The 18,676-nt window shown below is 39.8% G+C and overlaps 1 protein-coding gene across 1 annotated transcript in view; it reads right to left on the reverse strand.

The window, feature by feature from the left end:
* The window catches only part of CAP2 (cyclase associated actin cytoskeleton regulatory protein 2), a 118,310-nt gene extending 104,106 nt beyond the window's left edge, over positions 1–14,204 (reverse strand). Inside the window, 3 exon segments of the mRNA XM_007461264.1 lie at positions 2,636–2,736; positions 6,233–6,354; positions 14,158–14,204. Of these exon segments, the coding sequence (XP_007461326.1) occupies positions 2,636–2,736; positions 6,233–6,354; positions 14,158–14,183 (249 nt within the window). The 5' untranslated portion in view covers positions 14,184–14,204.
* Positions 14,205–18,676: the final 4,472 nt, after the last annotated feature.

The following is an 18,676-nucleotide window of genomic DNA, read 5'->3' on the forward strand; positions in this document are numbered from 1 at the left end:
TCAGCAGAGCTTCCTAATTGTAGCTATTAGTTCCCCTTTTTTGTGGTCTGTTCTGTCAATAGACTATTGAGTGTTCAGTAAATTAAGCCCAATCAGCAGCCAACACATCAAGACAGACGTTAAATCATAGCTCGGCTGCCCTTATTCATTATTAGTATCTGTGAAATAGCTTTTAAACAGAGGGACAGGATTTAACATGATGCACATTTGTGTCATTCTCAAATTTCCATACTGTACAATCAGGTATGTGGGTTTTTTTTCCCTAGGCAACAGGTGTGTTCTTGGAACAAAGTTCAACCCTCACTTCTGGCTTATGTGAGAGGCAGCAGCTGCAAGCTTAATGTCAGTGACACATGGTTCTATAAGAGAGAAAAAATAAACTACTTGTTTAATGTATTAAAGTAATGGGCAGATGGATGATAGCTGCCTGTACTTTTCTTTGTGTTGTAGAACCAGAGTCTACATTTTCGGATGACAAGTGTTTTTCTCTCTTTCTCTTCTCTTTTTTTCCTTCCTTCCTTCCTTCTTTCTTTCCCCACCTTCCTTCCTTCCTTTTTAAAAAACTAATTAGTGAAAAACATAAATTTATTTGAGCGCTACATATTCATTATTGAGAATATTCCTTCCTTTGAGTCATACTGTTCTCAGGCAAATGAGTGGAGAGAAGAAAAAACTTAATATAAATCAAGCTACACTTTATTTATAACTCACTTTGTTCTAAAAGGAATTTAAAGGAACCGTTTACTATGTAACTTGAAGAGACTTACTTAGTATGCAAACCCTACAAATTTTAAAATTCAAAGTTAAATATACATATTTACAGGCTTCATTATTCCCCAGTAAAAATCATTACATAGAATTTTGTGAGCTATTACTAATAAAAATTATAATGTACTGTGTACCTCAGAAGCATAATGTCAATATTAATGGTAATAATGGTGATACAATAATTATTGTAATAGTGTTCAAGAGAGTAAACTGTTCTTTAATCATTCAAGAATCTCATTTAGTGTACTGGGGGTAATACTCCATTTTATATGTTAGCTTTCAGGTACTATCATGACTCAGTATAAGAAGCTCAGCCACTACCTTACGACAGACCAGGTTTGTGTAAACAAAAGCATCAAGCTCAAGAACAGACCAGAGCAATTCTAGAGCTCCTGTGATACATGAGAAGTGAATATGTCTTACTACACAGACTTTTCTAGAACGCCTGTACATCAGCGCTTCCTCTCTTTTGCCAATGAGTATTTCAGCAGGTATGTTTAATAAAAATGGAGGCCATGAGAAGAATCTTCATTTTTCTTAGATATGGTGAACAAACACATTGCAAATGTGATGAGATAAGCACCTATTTAATTACAAATCTGGAACCAATGGTATAACCTGAGTCACCAGATCCCCTGGAAGACTGGTGTTGAGTGTTGCATATAAAGTCTAATTGGGGAAGGAGAATCCCTTTGTACGCTTTTGTTGTTGTTGTTTGTTTGTTTGTTTTTAACCACAAATCACAACTTTATTCAAGAATCAGATTTTCCGTGAGTCTATACTAAAAATGATTTTGCCGGGACTCTCTCATTGCCGAGAAATCTACAAGCAGATGGACGTGGAATTCAATCCATTGCAAGAAACAAAGGTAAATAAATAAGAAAAACCTGGTCATAAATCTATTTTAGGTTTTTAATTGGTTTGGCTTTTATTTTAGATTTTCATAAAATGCATGCAAATAACAACCAGCCTCAGGGAGGATGCTAAACATTTTAAAATGCATAAAAGGTGTCTAAAACTGGGAGGCTGGCCTAGATATCATTAAAAATCTCTACCAATCCAGAGATTATCGAATTCTACGGACTTTGTTTTTCCTCAGGCTGCACTTTTTTTTTTTAATTGTGGTAAAATACACACAACATAAAATGTACCATATTAACCGTTTTTAAGTGTACAGTTCAGTGGTGTTAGGTATATTCACATTGCTGTGCATCAGATCCCCAGAATTCTTTCTGAAGTTTAGTTTGCATTGAAAAACTAAAACTCTATACCTATTAAACAAGTTCCCATTTTTCTCCCTCTCCCTAGGCCCTGGCAACCACCCTTCCACTTTCTGTTTCTACGAGTTTGACTGCTCTAGAAGCCTCAGATAAATGAAATCATACAGCATCTTTTTGTGACTGGCTTATCTTACTTAGCACAATGTCCTCAAGTTTCATCCATGTTTTCGTATGTGCCAGAATTTCCTCTTTTATGGCTGAATAATATTCCTTTGTATGTACAAACCACATTTTGTTTATCCATTCATCTGTCAACAGAAACTTGGGTGGCTTCCACCTTTCCGCTATTGTGAATAATGCTACTATGAACATGGGTATACAAATATCTCTTTGAGATCTTGCTTTCAATTCTTTTGGGTATATATCCCGAAGTAAAATTGATGGACATATGATAGTTCCATTTTTAATTTTTTACAGAATCGCCATATTCTTTTCCGTGCTGGCTGCACCTTTTACATTCCCACCAGCAGTGCACAAGGGTCCCAATCTCTCCATTCCCTCACCAACCCTTGTTATGATCATTATTTTAAAAAAAAATTTAATAGCAGTCATCTTTTCCACAGAGAACGGGGGAGGAAAGTACTCACATGAGTCTCAACGTCACCAGCCAGGATCCTACTCTTCTTTAAAAACTCAGCCACCATGCTGTTCATCAGCTTATCAAAGGCCTCCACCGAGGGTGCCACACCTTTGGAAAAAGAACATTCTGTTATTCCCTGGTAGTTTAGTGAAAAGCTGGTACTGCTTTGCCATAAGTAGTATGGAAGTTTAATGTCATTCATATCATTCTCTTCCTATTCACTAAGTCATTCATTCACCCAATATGTACTTATTAAACACTTCTCAATGGCTCAAGAAAACAGTGTTTTCCTATTTTTCATCCTTCAGAGTAAGCACTTTCACCTACATAATTTCATTTGATTCTCCCCCAAACCTATGAGTTAAGTAGCACTGTCACACTTTGACTGATGAGGAAATGAAGATGCAAACAGAACACATGACTTGTTAAAAGCTCTATACCAAACAAGGGGCAGATCCAAAAACTGAACACGCCTTATGAATCCAAAGCCAGTGTACGTTCTTCTATACCGACCTGTCCAGGTGCTATAATCACCTTGCAAATAGTTACCAAGATTATTCAGGACAATTAAAAGGTAATAATGAAGTCTGGGCAAGTAGGAAAAGCAAGCTGATTTCACACATTTTGTTCTTTCTTCACTTCCCAAGGGGAGGACAGACAGCAAAGGTGGGCATAAAAATGCCTGGTGAACTAATCCATAGTGAATGTTGATCTGCCAAATTACTATAAAAGCTGAATTGACAATGGCCCAACCTGGTGTGCTTTGCATTTCTTTCCCTGCTTTTTAATTAACAAAAGAAAATTTTGTCTAAGTCCCTGATTGCATATCCCTAATATTGAGAAAGATAATAGTGAGAAATTCAGCAGTACAGGCTATTAAAATCCAAACCCAAACTTAGGAGTCCCTTTCTTATACTGGACAGGAATATCCATGCTCATAAATGCATAGGATAAAGCTTCCTTCTTCTTCCCTGGTTCCCACTTGCCCATATTCACAGGCCAAAAGAGTGATAGAAACAGTTGTTTACAGTTCTCTGCACCTACGGTCTAACTTCTAAGCAGGATATTGAAGCTGACTTATCCTAAAGTTCAAAATGCTGTACGTACCAACTCCTATAACATAAAAGGGGTGTAAACCCGAAGATTCCTTATGGATCCATTTGGAAACAGATAAACCGGCTTGTTGCCATGGGAGAGGTCTGAGAGGTCTTTGCTGGGTGTTTAAAGTGGGAGAAAGCTCTTCAAATGTGATGGGTGAGGCCTCTACATAGCAGAATGGATAATGATAAAAGGGAATATCAATTGCCTTTCATCACTCAGCTCTGCTCACACCTCCTCTGGGCATCCTTTAATGACTTGTCTTTCTCCCCAGCCTGCATCCTTTGGGCAACTCTTAGTCAAAGCATTTGAGGCCCTGAATAGTAATGCATCGAGACCAAAGATTCTGGAGGATTAGGACTGTGTATAATTCATCTTAGATTCCCCTGCACCTGTCACAGTGCTTGTCCATTGGCAGGCATGAAAATATTTCTTCAACTGTTGAGGCAAACTCACCTGGTTGTCACTGTGGGGGAAAAACACATTATAAAACACATCATAACAACAGTTCCATACTGTGCATACTATGGATTTGTAATGGATTGGGTTCCTTCTAAAAGTTTCTTTTTAAATTAAAAAAAAATTAACTTTAGTTACAACATCATTGTAATGGTGATGTTTACATTTAAGGTGAGAGGTTGTCCTTAAGGATTTGTTAAAAGTAGAATTTAGGAAATCACCAAAACTGACTAATTAAGAAGAAACGGAAGTGATGTTGTTTAGGATAAGTAAAAGGTTTTAGGATGAATATCATTCAGACATTTTACTAATTATCCTTCTTCATTTCATGTTATCAATAGGATAATAAATTGCTGGCTAAGTTGTTTTAAGATAACTTACTTTAATAACTGGTTTGGAATTTTTTGTTATATTAGAAAATATATGTTTAAATACTTAAGTAATTTAATTATATGCCTTCCAATTTTGCTTAGCTTATTAATTTTCTTTCTTTCTTTCTTTCTTTTTGTTGAAGAAAGTACAAAGTGTCTTTACCTCTTTGTGTAAGTGAGGTTCAAATTATTGGAGTTTTTTTTTTTTTCCTTTTACTCAGCAACACTACACAGTCTCCTGGGAGTTGGATTTTAACTTTATGTATTCACAGGCTTTATATTTGTGGGCAGCAATCTCAGAGAAATGTCTTTTGATCACCTGATGCCAAAGGCATAAGGAAACAAAGTTACTAAAGAGAACATGAAAATATTTTCTTACAAATAATGTCTACTGAATCTCATATACCAACTCCACAGTTAACAGAAAGAGGCTTAAAATGAAATCACAGATATGTCTCATTTGATGCGGAAAAAATTTACAGGCCCCTGGCAGCTTTCCTTTAAACAACACCCCCTTTCAATTCATTCAAAGCATTATGTTCGGAGTGGGGGGAGAAAAAAAACCAGCCTGTGCATTTGTGCTCACACAGTAATTTTTGTCCCAGGGCACGTAATACAAGGCACAGCTCCAAATACGCCTGAAATTCTAGAAGCACCAATGTGGCTCTTGCCTGGTGAAAGCTTTTTTTGAAGCCCCCTCTTCCCCAAGGCTTTTTCTCAAGCCCCAAAAGCCTGACAAAATTCAAAATGGGTCAGATAAGGAGGAAATGTGTGTGAGACAAGAACAGAGTTGCCAAATTAAATACAGATCGCCCGGTTAAATTTAAATTTCAAATAAATAGTGAATAAATTTTTGAGTAAGTGTGTATCATGCAGTATATCCCACGCAGTATTCGGAACACACTTCTAATCAAAAAGAAAAAAAGAATGTAGTTTATCTGAAATGCAAATTTAACTGGATGTCCTGTATTTTTATTTGCTAAATCTGCCACCTTAGAGAATAAATTGGAAAAATTACTGTAGATAACAGAGAGCTGGCCGTGCATATGGTATTTCTTTTAAAGAAGCAGTTAACTTTTTATATGTTTGATCACACAGTTTTTAAAATCTTTTTTAAAAAGTGTGGTATTAGCATATAATTTCAAAAACGTGTTTGGTAAGGAATAGGCGAAAGTAAAACAATGTGATGTGGTCATGTTACATCGAAGTAATATTTGGCTTCACATCAGACTTTCTTCCTTTAAAACTGCAGTTCTTAAATTTAATGATTTGTTCTCTTTAAAATTAAAATGTGCAGAATGGTAATTCCTTCTGATTTACATTCTAATAAGGAACATTAGTTTCTTTTTGATAATTACTTAGATAATATATTTAGTCACTGAGTGTGGAAGAGCAGCATAAACATTAAAACGAAAGAATAATGACATTTGGCTCATGGATTATACTCTTAACATGCGCAGATACAGGAAATTTTTGTGGCTTGTGGGTTGAGACTTTTTTCTTTTTCTCTTTCTCTTTTTCAGGGATCGCTTGCATCTGGTTAATGTCACGGTCACATATAAAGGAAGGAGTAGGGGAGTTAAAGTTGACAGAAATATTTCATGAGAACTAAATGATGGGGACAAAATTAAGTGACCCACATAGAGAACACTAATGACAACAGTTTGTGGCCCTACCTCCGCTGACACCGTTAATTTCCCCACAGTCCCCAGGAGGCCGGTGTGACCCTGCAGACAGCAACTCCAGTCGACCGACGGCCTGCTCCAGTCTTTCCATAAGCCCCTGCATCTCTGCCATCCTAGGAAAACACCGGCACAAATGGAGGCCATGTGAGCATCAGGAAGGATTAGCAAGCTGACACCATTAAACTTAACATCAGCAAGAAGGAAAACAGAAATTATTCGCAATGGCTATGGCTTTAATTACCATATTAGAGAGTACTTCTACATGTCAGGAAAATAGGTGAAATTCAAAACAAAAACCCATAAAACTTGGGGCAGGAAAAAAATAACAAATTATATTGAGCTTATTTTCTATTCAATTCAGTGATGTTTATAAGCCTCATATTGCAATACACAAATATTCATTCTCTTTACACCATGATCAAGTGTCTCCTTGGATGCTTCTTTGTTCTATGATACAATGTATACATAGTATTTACTTAAAAGCCTCTGAACATATATTACCAACATTTCTGCTAAATGGTGACAGCATATTTTAACTATTTCCAATAATTCTTTCTGTTAAAGTATAATTCTCCAGGGGACACTAAACCCACTGATAATTCTTGTTTACTCAATTACCTTAAACCAAAGAGCCTAGCACAGAAGTATGACTTTACCAAACTGCACCATTTAGCAGGCAACAGAGACCAGCCCCTCCAAGAGCTGTCTTCTACTTATTATAATTTGTTCCAGCATTTTTGTTGATGAATTATTTTAAATTACAATTATTCTGAATGGTGGAAGTTTTAATTTAAAATAATAAAAATGGTTATTTCCCTTTGCTGCTAGTTATTTCTAGAAAAAATTTAGTCTTAGGTGGTGGTGTTTTTGGACACAGGGATCTTCATTTACCCAGCACTCTTGGCTGGGATAAATGGGTTTTGAAGCTAAGGGACTGAGAATAAAAGTGGGGCTGGGTATCTATCCTTCCTGCTTCCAAACAGATTTTATTATAGATAGCTACACTGAGTAGCTTAAGGACAAGTACTTTAAAATTATTGGCCCTCGATTGTAATGTTATTAAGGCCACCTCTGATGAATGGAACCCAATCGAATTTGGCCAGGTTCATGAGATCCAGTGTACAGGTACCATAACTCTGACCATACCAACCTATGACTGGTTTGGGCCAAATCAGGCTGCTGCTCCAGAGAGAAGGAAACATGCCTCATCTTAATCAGTGTCCAGAGTCCTTCTCACTCTTATGAACTTTCCTGGTATCATTCTGAGCCAAAGAGGACTAGCATGCTCCTGCACCAGAGACAACACTGCCCCAGAGTATGGAGAAATTTCATTGCTCTAAGATGTGTAAATATTTTCTATTGCTGCTGGGAACAAGGTAATGCACTTCTCTTTTGTATTTTGTATTCCGCTAGTTTTGAGCTTAAGCATAATAATGACTTGCCATTACCATTTTTAAAAGCAAGGTTATACATATCAAAACATGTGGATGGCTCTGTAATTCTGTGTCCAAATGTCAGATGGTCACCAGATACGGATGGGGGAGTTCACTGTCTATTTTGGAAAGTCATCTCCTCTGAAACTGCCAGCAGCTATTCTTTCAAAATATGGGGCAGTGTTCTCTGCGCAGCTGAAATCAGCATCTAATCCCGAGGGGATTCAAAATTAGAAGTTTCTCATCTATTCTTTTCCTCTTAACGTCAGAGCTTTTGCTTCTATCGCAATTGGGAAAAAAAAAAAAAAAAAGGAAAAAGAAATTTAATTGAATTCTTTACGTAATCTTACAAGGGAACTGGGTATCCTGTAGGTAGGTGAAGGCCAATTGAGAAATGATAAAAGCCCCTCAAATCTTTTAATAGTTGCCCATCTGTTCACAGTTATCTATGTTCCCTGTTACTCAACGGGCCAAATGTTACCACCATAGACCTAGCCTGTGATAGAAAAAAATGTGTTTGCTTTGTTAGCAAGCTCCCTGTCCCCCAATAGAGAAGCACCAACCACCTCCAGCCACTCCCAGAGCTGTTCAGCAAGGCCTGGTACATTTCACACATAGGACTGCTGTCCCGGACTGTGGCTTAATCAGCCTCCCTGACAAGACTCAAACTCACACTATCTAATAGTGCTCCATATGTTGAAAGACAGCAGGAGTGAGCCATAAACTGCAGGGCTGGGCAGATTGGTGTGGAATGCAGTCTAAAAGCGAATCAGATGTCACTTCATGTAAAATCACCAGGAGCTAAAGTCTGGCAACAGCCTCTTAAGAGGTCAAAATACAGCTCATGCAAGTTGGAAAGATGCCTCTGGGTTTTAAATTTTAGAACAGTTTCTAAGAGACACAGAAGAACAAATAAAAGAAAGACTATACCAGGATATCAAAAATACACATTAGCATTCCCAGGGAAAATGACACAGTCCAAGACAGCTGTTCTCCCAACACACACACACACACACACACACACACACACACACACACACACACACACACACACACACCAACACTTCCCCCCACATGTGCCCTCAGCTGCCAGCCAGGCTCTCAAGAATGAAGAAAGGACAGAGCTGTGGATTCTCCAAATTCTTCCCAGGCAGTTCCATTTGCCTTGGTTTTCCAAAGTGGATTTAGCCAAGTTTGGATGAGGAGGTGGGAGCCAGGAATTAAGAATTAGGCTGAGGAAATGGATAGGGCAGTCAAAGCAAATGTAGGCAGCAAGGTGAGGCTAAGGAATGAGTCAGGGCCAGGTGAACAGACAGATGAGCTTGGATCAGGAAGCCAACAGAGGAGGGGGATATGGCAGGATGGCTGGATGTAAGAAATTCTAAAAATCTGAGGAGAAGCAAAAAGAAGCCAGATACACAGCTAGAGAATCAAGAGACTGGGTTAGATGATGCAGCTCAAACTTGGCCTCCAGATTTCCTCGTCGTCCTATTCAAGTAGAAGGCAACCCCAAGCTGAGGTTCCCCTATAATCTACAGCTAATCGAGAATAAACACAAACATTTGACCAGAGTGTGAGGATGGGTGGAAAGAAAAAGGGAGAGGAACGTAGAATTTCATGACTTTCTCTTTTTAATGTTTTAGGAAATTATACTTGAGATTAATCTTAATTCCTTTTTTTGTATTAATTTTTGAGTATTTTGAGTTTCTTTCTAATGGGAAGTGTAACTCATCCTTGTCATTTTTTTCTTATTTGAACGACCCCCTTTCATTTTTTAAGTTTTTTTTTAATCAAAGAATGCACAGAATTTACAGAGTCAATAGTTCTACAAGGCTTATCACAAAAACACAACAGTCCCCTGACTGCCTCCTTTCATTCTTTGTCTTGAGAGTCAACCATGTTCAATTATTTTAGCTGCTTCTTTTAGTAATTACCTCCTTATCTCTGAATAGCATGGTTCTATCTCTGTCTTGTTTATTTTCTTCAGTTTTAGGCATTATCCATTGAGTTCCCACCAAAAACATGAGGGTATACTTTTCTATTGCCCAATCGCCACCAGCACATTAATGCATATTTCCTCTTGTCCCCCCCTCCCAATAGCGTTATATCACAATTTTTGTGTGACCGATCATCAGTGTTATCATAATTACGATTATTCACAGCTGAGTCATGAGGTGTGCTACGATTGTCTTCCATGTTTTGCACAACCTGTTTTCCTAGAGCCGTGTCGTTCAGCTTCTCAGTTTTCTTTGTACTTAAATAATTACTCATCTCCAAGTTCTTCCCCCAGTTCTATAAGTCTCCTTTCCAAAGGGCCAAACACATTTGGAATTCTCTTAGCTTTTTCTTCTCAGAGGCATCTCTCCTGGAGAATCACTCCAACTGCAAGACTGTTCTGCAGGCCTGCTGCACACCTGTCACCTGGGCTCTGCCTCCACCTGCCCTCCCTCCTGTGTGGGATCACCTGTTTCTTGGATTCTGTATCATCCTCTTTCTTGGGGCACTTTAACTGGGAAGCCTATTATCCTCTGAAAAAAGGTACATGAAAGGTCAATTTTTTTGAGACCTTACAAGTCTGAAAATATCTATATTTTGACTGCTGGTTTGGCTGAGTGTAGAATTCTAGGCTGGATATTTTCCTCAGAATTTAAAAGGCTTCACTCCATTTTCTTCTAGCTTCCTAGGCAACTGTTGAGAAGTTCAAAGCCATTCTGATTCTTCAACCTTTAGATGTAAACTGTGTTTTCCTCTCTGGAGGGTCTTCTCTTTATCCCCAGTTTTGGGGACCTTCTCTTTATCCCCAGTGTTCTGAACTTTCATGGTAATATGTTTTGTTGTTGATCAAATATTTTCTTATAAGTGATTTTCAAGCGTGTAGAAAAGACTGGAGAACGGGCAATTGCATATTGTTTGTGGGTGAGTTTATAAAAGAAGTTTGTTCCTTTCAAATAAAGAAGTTAGCATTCTAAATATTTAGAATTCAAACTTCTCTCACATCAACTGCATACATTTACAAAAACTTCATACACTTCAATAGGAATACAGCCAATCAGTATTTTCTCATATACTGTCTTGCAATAATAAGGTGTTCTAGAAACAATTCCCTAGGAAAAAAGGTACCTGTCATTGTTTAAAAAAAAATTTTTTTTTTCCTTCACTGGTCATCTTATAAAACCCATTGTTAAATTACAGATATTTAGTCCCTAACGTTGTCCGATTTTATGTCCAATGTCCAATGACTACACTTAAAGCCTGAAGAGAAACAGTATTTCTATCCTTTTTCACAGCAGTTTTCAGAAAGGGAGAGTTCCCCACCTTTTCAAACCTTTTTTATAAGGTCTCAATTGCTTTGCCTATATTTAACTGGGGTAGTATAGAGGGGCCCTGGCTTTGGAATTACTAGCTAGGGGACTTTGGGAAAAGAGCTTAATTCTGTTTTGCTTTGTACTACCTATACATAGGATTGCTATAAATATGCAAGTAAAAACATAAAAAATCTGGCACGTGGTCAGTGACAAACATGTTAGCTACTGTCATGAAGATATCCCATCTTGCACTGCTCTTATGGGAATAGTTAGGTCTATATACCACTACATCAAGTTTTCGTGTACTTGAAACGTTGAGCAATCATCTAGATCTGGCCAATGGAAATGACTAGCTGAAAACTTCAGGTCAGTACACCCTTATTATTATTTTTTTCAACATTTCACTTTCCTCTTCCATGTACTTATTCCTCCAACATTTCGAAAAGAGTTTTCTCAAGTCCGTGTGTAATGGTTACTATAAAATAAAAATTTTGCTAGGTAATTAGTAATTTTGTAGTCACAAAGTTTCCCCCCTGAACATTTTTATAATGACTCTTTTGCTTTTAAATAGTCCTCTGAGAAGGACACAAGCATAATTTCTGTGGAGCCATTTTTGGGGAAAAAAAACACTCCTTCATCCTTTCTCAACCAAACCATCTTATGCTCAGTGATAAGGGGTCTGCTAAGGCCCTAACTCCTCAGTCTAACCAGTTATAAAAGCAGCTTTCATAGCTGCTTTTGAACAGTTGGCACACCATGGCACAGAGTAAATGGTGATAAGCCCAGAATAACAGCCTATTTGTATTACACACTTGGTATCTACAAGACAGACTGCCCAATTAAAATACTGCCTTGTGCCATCTTTTCTGCTAGCACATGCACACCTTGCCTCCCAAGAAGACCTGTCCTAGCTTTTCATGGGCTGAGGCTGTATCCTACTTTCTTTGTATCTCCCATTGAGTCTGCATGCTGCTGCACACATGGAGAAGTCTATAAATATTTTTTGATTGACTAATTAATTGGCTACCACTCACTGCCTTTCCCTCACCTGCCCACTCACCGACATAATCCTAGATCAGGCGGAAAGCCAGATTTTCGCAGGAGAAATTTCCATTTAAAAGGAGATACTAGGGGGGCTTCCCTGGTGGCGCAGTAGTTGAGAGTCCGCCTGCCGATGCAGGGGACACGGGTTCGTGCCCCGGTCTGGGAGGATCCCACGTGCCGCGTGAGCCATGGCCGCTGGGCCTGTGCGTCCGGAACCTGTGCTCCGCGATGGGAGAGGCCACAACAGTGAGAGGCCCGCGTACCGCAACAAAATAAAAATTAAAAAAAATTTAAAAAAGGAGATACTAGGGCTTCCGTGATGGCACAGTGGTTAAGAATCCGCCTGCCAATGCAGGGGACACGGGTTCAAGCCCTGGCCCAGGAAGATCCCACATGCCGCGAAGCAACTAAGCCCGTGTGCCACAACTACTGAGCCTGCGCTCTACAGCCCGTGCTCTGCAACAAGAGAAGCCAGGACAATGAGAAGCCCACGCACCACAACGAAGAGTAGCCTCCGCTCACTGCAACTAGAGAAAGCCTGTGTGCAGCAATGAAGACCCAACACAGCCAAAAATAAAAACAAATAAATAAATTTTTTTAAAAATTTAAAAATAAAAAAAATAAAAGGAGATACTACATTAGTTTTTCCCACTGAAACCCTCAGTGGCTTCCTCCTGTGATTTGAAAGAGCACCGCTTGCTCCCCCTAATGTGAACATTTGGGCTTTCCATAGCTCCTTTTTCTTTAGGATTTCAAAATTTTAAAAACTCCACATTGTCCAAAGAGCTTTGTAAATTTCCCATGGCAAATTCATAAAACTAGTAAATGCTCCTTTGGTAACATTTTCAGGTTAATAAAAGAGCTAAGTCTTCCAGGTTGCTGGTTTCAAGTTCTCACTAGGCCAAAGGTGCAGAAATAATTGTGGTGAGTTTCTCCCCTGGTTCTGTAAGGGAAACCCAGATCCAAGCGATTCCAAAAATCACAAGCCTAAGATTACATAGAGAATAGACCTGAAGGACAGGAAATTGAAGAATGTCTCATGGTAAGGCGGGGCAGCTGGCTTATATGTGAGCTCTCTGCACAATATAATCACAATGGATGACTTTCTCTATAAGTCCACCCACATTCAAAATAAATATTTGTTAAACTATCATCATACCAGACTTTCCTAGTTTGTTATTTGTCTTTATTGAGACTATATCAATTACCTTCTTTCTTTTCTCTGGAAACTACCAATCACTGGGGGGAGTGATCCTGTGAGTCACCATTACTAATTAGGGTAATATTATACAGTACAGAAGAAACAAACCATGGTATTTATTCATTCGTTCATTGACTGGCTCATTGAATATGCCTGTTTTATTCATTAAGTTAGTCCTCACTATCTGCTAAGCAAATGCTCATAATCTAGAAAATCAAAAGTGATTAAAATACATATTCTGCCCAGCTGTAGTGGGAGGGGGCTGGAAGCAGGTCCTGCTCAGTCAAGCCAGGGAGTTATTTCACTAAGAGACACATTCACATCGCCAAGGTACCCGCCTTCATATCTTTCCCTTAGTTTCATATAGGAATTTCTGGTGCCCGCTTCTCACAAAGAGCAAAAAAAGCCACCATTTTCTTTTTACTGCAAAGAAGTTTCAAGAGTCTCTGAGCTTTGAAACAGTGTAATCAGAATAGGAGAGAGCAGAGAGTTATACAAGTAAAAGAACACTTTCAATTTTTCACAGAACTGGAGAAAATATATATGAGATCCTGATTAGACAATTGATTTCCTATAAAGCCTCTATGTTCCACTGTGGAGAAAAAAGGAAACTTCATCTTGATTTTCAAAGGCCCTCACCCCAGCTCTACACCTCACCAGGTTCCTAAGAGCCTGTCACAGAGACAACTCACCCCTTCCCAAATGGAAGGCCCCCAATCCTGCTTCTCTGCCACAGTTCTGCCATTTCCACTTCTTCCAGGGCCCTTCTAGACACTGCTGTACCCATTCTCCGAATCCCAACCCTCCAAAAGGTCATCCCTTGTCTCGCAAATCAGAGATAACCTCCCTTGAGGTATTTACTTCCTGTCATGTCCATCAAATCAAGAGTAGAGTACAGAAGGGTAACATAAACAAACCACATATAGAAATTACCTCCTCATCCCATCTGCCCTCTCCATGCTGGTGGCATCACTCCTCAGAACCACCCCTGGTCAGTCTTGTAGTATAAATATTTCTCTTCTAAGTTAGAATTTCTGAAGATAAGAGGCTGGGACTCATAGCTTGATGTGGTGGAAAAAGCATTTTTGGCATCAGAGAATCTTAATTCAAGATTAACTGACAACCGTGTGACTCTGGGCAGATCACTTAACCTCTCTGAGTATCAGTTTTCTCACTTCCAATACATGAACTCATTCCTTCTTCTTCATTCACTGACTTAAGACAATTGTACGCAAATATGTTTTGAGCCATGTTCTGTGCTGGCTGCTGGAGCTACACACGTGGATGGGACACAGACTCTATTCTCAAGGACCATATTTCCTTGAGGAGCAGACAGTTTGGCTGTTGGGGACAGCCAGCCCTATAGGATACCAGGACACAGGGGACTGGGCTATTTCAGCAGAAGAGAGTCCAGTGGAATCTGAGACCACAGGGAACATCTAAGTATATCTTGAAGGCTGGTGCTGTGCCCTGACTTGGGGTGGTGAGTCTGGGTAAGGACAAAGACATAAAATCATAGACTCTGAATGCTGACTGGGACCCAGACAGACCCCTGTCACACTCCCATCATGAAGTGGGAACTCCCTTAGCTAAATGTGAGGTAAGATCCCTTTACTGAAAAGGAGCTCCGTCCCTTCCCCCTTCCGACCACCTTTCTATACTCCTATATGCTATTACGGACTCTTTCTATTCCTGTGCTCCCACACTGCCCTTTTGCTCTCGCTTGGGCCATGGAGGAGGCAGAGGTCAAAGAGATGCTTCCAGGAGTTCCTCAAGGGCCACATCCTGGCACTGGAAAAAGAAGAACCATGGAGTCCCTGCTGGCCAGGCTACCACAGCCCGAGCAGGGTTTCCATGGACTTTTGTCCCTCCATAAAGTAAAAGTATTGCTCACCTTGTATCTAGAATACGTAAAGAACACTTAAAACTCAACAAGAAGAAAAGTACTCCAATTTAAAAATGGGTAAAATATCTGAATAGATATTTTTCCAAAGAACATATGCAAATAGCCAACACTGCCTGTAAAGATGCTCAACATCAAGTCATCAGGGAAATGCAAATCAAAACCACGATGAGACACCCACTAGGTTATCTGTTCTATCTGTAACCACCAGGTTATACATTCCCTAGGTGAAGGGAAGATACCCACCAGAATGGCTGCAACCCAAAATACAGATAATAACAAGTGCTGGTAAGGATGTAAAGAAACTGGAACCTTTCTACATTGCTGGTGGGAATGTAAAATGGTGCAACCGCTGTGAAAAAAGGTTGGAAGTTTCTTAAAAAGTTAACCACATATTTACCATGCTGTCCAGCCATTCCACTTGTAGTTACCTACTCAATAGGAATAAAAGCATATTTCCACACACACAAAGACCTGTACACAAATGTTCATGGCAGCATCATTCACAATAGCCACACACACACACACAGACACACACAGACACACACACACACACAAAGACTTGTACACAAATGTTCATGGCAGCATTGTTCACAATAGCCAGACACACACACACACACACACACACACACACACAATGGAAACAACCCAAATGTCCATCAACTGATGAATGAATAAACAAAATGTGGTCTCTACCCATACAGTGGAATATTATTCATCAATAAAAAGGAATGAAGCACAGACACATGCTACCACATGTACGAACCTCAAGAACACTATGCTAAGTGAAAGAACCAGACCAGAAGACCATGTATTCTATGATTCCATTTATATGACTATCTAGAAAAAGCATAGAGACAGAAAGTAGATTAGCGGTTGCCTAGGGCTGGGGAGAAGCATGGAGAGTTATTGCAAATGGGCACAAAATTTCTATTTGAAGAGATGGAAATGATCTAAAATAGGATTGTGGTGGCAGTTGCATTATGTACTAATAATTATTGAATTGTGCACTTAAAATGGGCAAATTTTATGGTATGCAAAATTGTACCTTAATAAGTTATGAAAAACAAACAAAAATAAGTACTGTTCCTCTTTATAAAGATATGGTTGAAAATCGGTTAAGTCTGAGGGACTTTGCCAGTCTTATCTCCCAACAAAGTCATAGGTGGTAATTAAACTTAACCAGAGGTTGCTCTGAATGGCCGCACCCCTTGCTCCCGGAACCAGCTGTACAGGCCAAGATAGGTGACGGAATAGAGCACAGTTCTCACTGCTCCTCTGTCTTCTGTGCATCAGAATCACTGGGGAGAAATGGAGCTTCCTAAATGCAGATTCCTGGGCTCCACTCCCAGCAATACTAATTCAGTGGTTCTGGGTATTCCCAGGAATACACATTTTTAAGAAGCACACTTCAGAGTACAAGGACCCATGCTTTGGGAAACAGTACAATAGAGTTGCACAGGAGTGTTACAGGTGCACGTGGGAATGTGTGCAGGGGGTCAAGAAGGGTGGGTACTCACTCAGCGCTGGGAAGTAGGGAGGCTAAACGAAATCTCAAAGAATGAGGAGGCGGTGTTCAGAAGAAAGGTAAGGAAGGCATTCCTGAGCCCACGCCCAGCATGTGCAACCATATGGAGGCATTACAGCCAGAAAGTACTTATTGAGCATTCACTATGTGCCAGGAGCTACCTAAGAAAGCACAAGGAACAAGGGATTGATGAGTAGTTAGAACGAGTGGTAGATAAAGCTGGGAAGAGACTTGGGAATTCACCGTGAACGTGATAGTGGATTGAAGATCTGAGGTATAGACTAGGCAAGATCTGAGAAAGGATTAAATGGATTAAATGAGGTTGAGAGGGAAAGGGAGAAGGTAGGAATGTCTTCGATGTCTTGCTTCGGGATAGGGTGGTACCAATAAAAGTGGAGATAGGGAGTGAAGGCAGCTAATGAAGATGGGAGCTCAGTTCTCGACATCTGAGTTTGAAATGCAGACAGTGATACGAGATGATAGCTGGCAGCTTCAAGTAGGGACCTGAAGCTCTACCTAATAATAATAACACCTTCCTCAGGATGCTTGGGAAGATTAAAGGAGGTGATAAAGTGAACTTTGTGAATTACAAAGTGATGCCCAGGTATCATTCTTATAATTTATCTCTGAAAGCTCCACAGCATTTATCACTGTGATCTGTACCCAGTGAGTGCTCAACCCGTGAACTGTTACTGCATGTGTTACCACCTCTCCTGTCCCCCAAACACAATGATGGTAACGTCTCAAACATTATACTTCTAAGACCATGCCATAGAGCAAATAAACTGCAGAAACACTACTGACTGAAAGCATAAAAGGGGATATCATTTCATATAGTCAGTTGTTTCTCATAACATGACTAGAAATGTTTTACTTTATTAAACTGTCATTTCTGCATTGAGAATGCCATGTCTCTCTGGAATAATGAAGGTACTAGGTTTGCTGAAATTCCTTCTAAACTCAAAATTCTAGCATTCACTGTAAGATTTACATACAACTGAATAAAAGATCCAGTAACACTCTGAGAATCATTTCTTAAGGGCTGGGCCCATTTTATACCTGGATATTTTCAACAAATGCAAGTGGGATCATTTGATTTCAAACAGCCAGGTGATGAATTTGGCCCAAGAGCTCTCCTTCAACACTTTTTTTTTTTTTTTGCTATTTCATGTGTCTCCAGCCTCCTGGGTCTACTTCCATACTCGACTTTGATTTATTACTTGTGACAAAATCAGAGTTTTCAACTAGAGCTGTGGAAGATGACTAGTCTTCCAAAAGACTAGAAGTTCTTCTTTTTTGCTCTTTGGACCTGGGAGCCCAAAGTAAAGAGGAAAGAGAGAGAAAAGGCAAAGGAGAAAGGAAAGAATGGTGGGGTGCAGGGAAAACAGAGGGGAAAGGGAATAAGGAAGGAGGAGGGGCTACCAGTGACAGTCCAGAAGTAGTAAGCTCACTATCACCTCTTGCTAAACTGTGTTCAAAAGGCAAGAAGAAACTCCTGGCTCTGAAGAATGAACAACAGCAGGAGGATTGAGGAGGGCAATCAAAACTTGAAAAATGAACCCATTTGGGAGTGCATTTCTGGGCTTTCTCCTCTTTTCTCTTCAGAGTTGACCTGAGGTTGGAACTGCACAGGGGGTGCAAGCAACAAAACTCCAAGAGAACCCTCTTCTTCTCAGCCAGAAGACTTAGAAAGGGGGTCCCTATAAGTGGAAGAATGTGAAGGGAAGTCTGGGTTGTTTGTTTTCTTGTTTTTGTTGTTCGTTTTTTCCATTTTTCTTTTCCAAGGGTGGCTGCAGTCACAGACCTGCGTGGTAGAAGAGCAAGCAGCAGCACAGACACAGCTACAATTTCTCCAGGAAAAGCCTGGTCTTACTGCCAGAGGAGCAGGGAAAAGGGACCTGTGTGATCCAAAGAGTGTAGGCAGAACCCTGTCATTTTTCCCTCTTACTTTTCTCTCAGTGCTTTGCTCTGAGAATGGGCCCCGTCTTGGGGAAACCATACTGCAGCAGCGTGAGCAGCTA

The sequence above is a fragment of the Lipotes vexillifer genome, unplaced genomic scaffold (assembly GCF_000442215.2).
Source record: "Lipotes vexillifer unplaced genomic scaffold, Lipotes_vexillifer_v1.1 scaffold863, whole genome shotgun sequence".
NCBI classification, from domain to species: domain Eukaryota; kingdom Metazoa; phylum Chordata; class Mammalia; order Artiodactyla; family Lipotidae; genus Lipotes; species Lipotes vexillifer.